At 36.0% G+C, this 2,737-nt stretch overlaps 1 protein-coding gene across 1 annotated transcript; it reads left to right on the top strand.

Moving 5' to 3' along the window:
- Window positions 1-1,576: 1,576 nt before the first annotated feature.
- LOC101962263 (olfactory receptor 4S2) lies at window positions 1,577-2,533 on the top strand. Its single transcript, XM_078044898.1, has one exon. The coding sequence runs from the start codon at window positions 1,592-1,594 to the stop codon at window positions 2,531-2,533; it is 942 nt and encodes a 313-aa protein (XP_077901024.1). The 5' UTR covers window positions 1,577-1,591.
- Window positions 2,534-2,737: the final 204 nt, after the last annotated feature.

Here is a 2,737-nt window from a genome sequence, read left to right as displayed (position 1 = left end):
CAACTCTAACATACAGTCCTGATAAAACCTGTAACTGTCCAAAAGTAGAAAATCCCTAGGACAATAGTGCTGCAGAAAGGGTACCTAGAGCACCAGGTTCAACAGCAGTGGGAAGCAATGAACTAGACAGATGTTGAAGGGATGGGGTTACAGAGGCATGCGATAATGACAGGAATCATTTATATGTATGGCTTGACTTTATTAAGAATCTAATAAGCCCCTTTAGTCAAAATAACTCCATTTCCCTTTTCTACCTAAACTAAAATTGGCCCCACTAGTGTGTCTGAAATTCCAACATAGAAGATTCACTTAAATTAAATCTATTTAAATTAAACACCAACCATTTTTTAAATCCATAATAATTGTCTCTAAAGGAGAATTTCTTCCTGAACAATTGAGTTCACCCTAGACCAGCAGAACTCAAATATTCTGGAAAGAGACTAAAAAATTGGAAGGTTACATGAGGGATGTAGACAATAAAGCGCAGAGTCTTTCCTCTGAACATTTTGTTGTTGTTCTTGTTATTGCAACATTTTTTCACGTACTAGACAAATGTTAAAATACCAAGCCATAGTAAATTCTGGAGAATCCTCTATTGCTCTGAGTTTGAAGGTAGAGAAATATCCTGAGCCTTCACTTCCCTCTTTCAAATCAAATAGGGCTCATTGTCTCCACAGACTTCTTTTATTACTTCTTTTTCTCTTAGTTTTCTATCTTTATTCTAACCTACAAGAGGAATTGAATATCAAGGTAGAAATTACTATTCCTATGGTGATAATGAAATTAAAAATCCATCCTTGCAAAAATTAGATAACAAAATCTCTATAATGATAAGTGATCCACCCTGTTTACAGAACTGTCATTTCAGAGAGTTTTCTGTAACTGTCCTCTTTTTCCTATGCACACTCCAGCACCGCTTCACTGTTGGAGCTTAGCTCAAACAGGGGCCATAATTTCTTCAACAGAAATATCTGAGGGGAGCCTGCAGAAGTCACCCAGTATTGACATATCAGAAACCCCCAAGTGGAGGTAATGACCAGGTACAGGACCATTTGGATATGTTTTCAGTTCTATGATCCAAGTAACGGAAACTTCATCAGATACAATTAACATCATAACCATAAACAGAGTTCTTTCAAATGTTCATTATATCTTTTAAAGAAAGAGAACTAACTGAATTTTACTCACAAATATTGACATAAATATTTTAAAATAAACACTTTAAAAAATGTGTTTCTTTTAGATATACATGACAGAAGAGTGCATTTTGACATATTATACATACATGGAATATAGCCCTTAATTAGATATGTGACTTTGTAGACAATTAGATGCAGTTTATTTTTCTGTAATTTTTTTTCCTGATTTGCCATGAATAAATTGGACATATTTTAGAGGAAAAATTATCAGAATAGATATAATTTAACTAACTTACAGAAACATGCCAATCAGTAGTCAGTATTGATTTTTCCATTTTCAAAAACTGTGATCATTCAGTTTATCCCGAGTTAGAAATAATGCTGATAATCTTTCTGATGTTTATTTTCAGGTAATATAGTTCTTTCGAAATTTGACCTGTTGGACCCATTCCATGGAAAAAATAGACAATGTAACTGGATTCATTTTCCGGGGACTTTTTCAGAACCGAGAAGTTGAAGAAGTCTCTTTTGTAGCGTTCTCATTCTTCTACACAGTCATTCTTCTGGGAAACCTCCTCATCATGCTGACCATTTTCATGGGGAATCTTTTGAAAACACCCATGTATTTCTTCCTTAACTCCTTGTCATTTGTGGACATTTGTTTTTCTTCGGTCACCGCACCCAAAATGATTGTTGACCTGTTAGTAGAGAACAAAACTATCTCTTTTGAGGGGTGCATGCTGCAAGTTTTTGGGGTGCATTTCTTTGGTGGTACTGAGATCTTTATCCTCATAGTAATGGCTTATGATCGTTATGTGGCCATCTGTAAACCCCTGCACTATGTGACCATCATGGACAGGGAGAGATGCAGTAAAATATTGTTGGGGACCTGGGTAAGTGGATTCTTCCATTCTATTATCCAAGTGGCTCTGGTAGTCCATCTAACCTTTTGTGGACCCAATGAGATTGATCACTACTTTTGTGATGTCCGTCCTATACTCAAACTTGCCTGCACAAACACCTACATTATCAGTGCCATTGTGACAGCCAACAGTGGTACCATCACTCTGGGGAGTTTTGTATTTTTACTCATTTCCTACAGTGTCATTCTGGTGTCTCTGAGGAAGCAGTCAGCAGAAGGAAGACGCAAAGCTCTGTCTACCTGTGGTGCCCACATAGCGGTGGTCATCATCTTTTTTGGTCCTTGTGTGTTCACATACATGCGCCCCAATGTTACCTTCTCAGAGGATAAGATGGTGGCTGTATTTTACACCATTATCACTCCCATGCTAAATCCTATGATTTATACCCTGAGAAATGCAGAAGTAAAAAATGCTATGAAGAAACTGTGGGGAAAAAGGTGTTTTGGACCAGTGGGAAATATTTTGGAGTAATAATTTAAACAAACGATCTTAAATTTTGTCAGTCTTGCTCATATACAGTTCACAATGAACAAAATAATGATATAACTAGTTATTCTGGAGAAACAAATGACAGAAAAAACATATTAATAAAAACTGGATTATCACTAATCATTACTCAATATTAATTTTGTTATTTCTTCATCAAACACTTTTCTAAAATATCAAGCCTGAGGA

Source organism: Ictidomys tridecemlineatus, chromosome 4, assembly GCF_052094955.1.
Source record: "Ictidomys tridecemlineatus isolate mIctTri1 chromosome 4, mIctTri1.hap1, whole genome shotgun sequence".
NCBI lineage: Eukaryota > Metazoa > Chordata > Mammalia > Rodentia > Sciuridae > Ictidomys > Ictidomys tridecemlineatus.
This window is presented reverse-complemented; position numbering and strand designations above follow the sequence as displayed.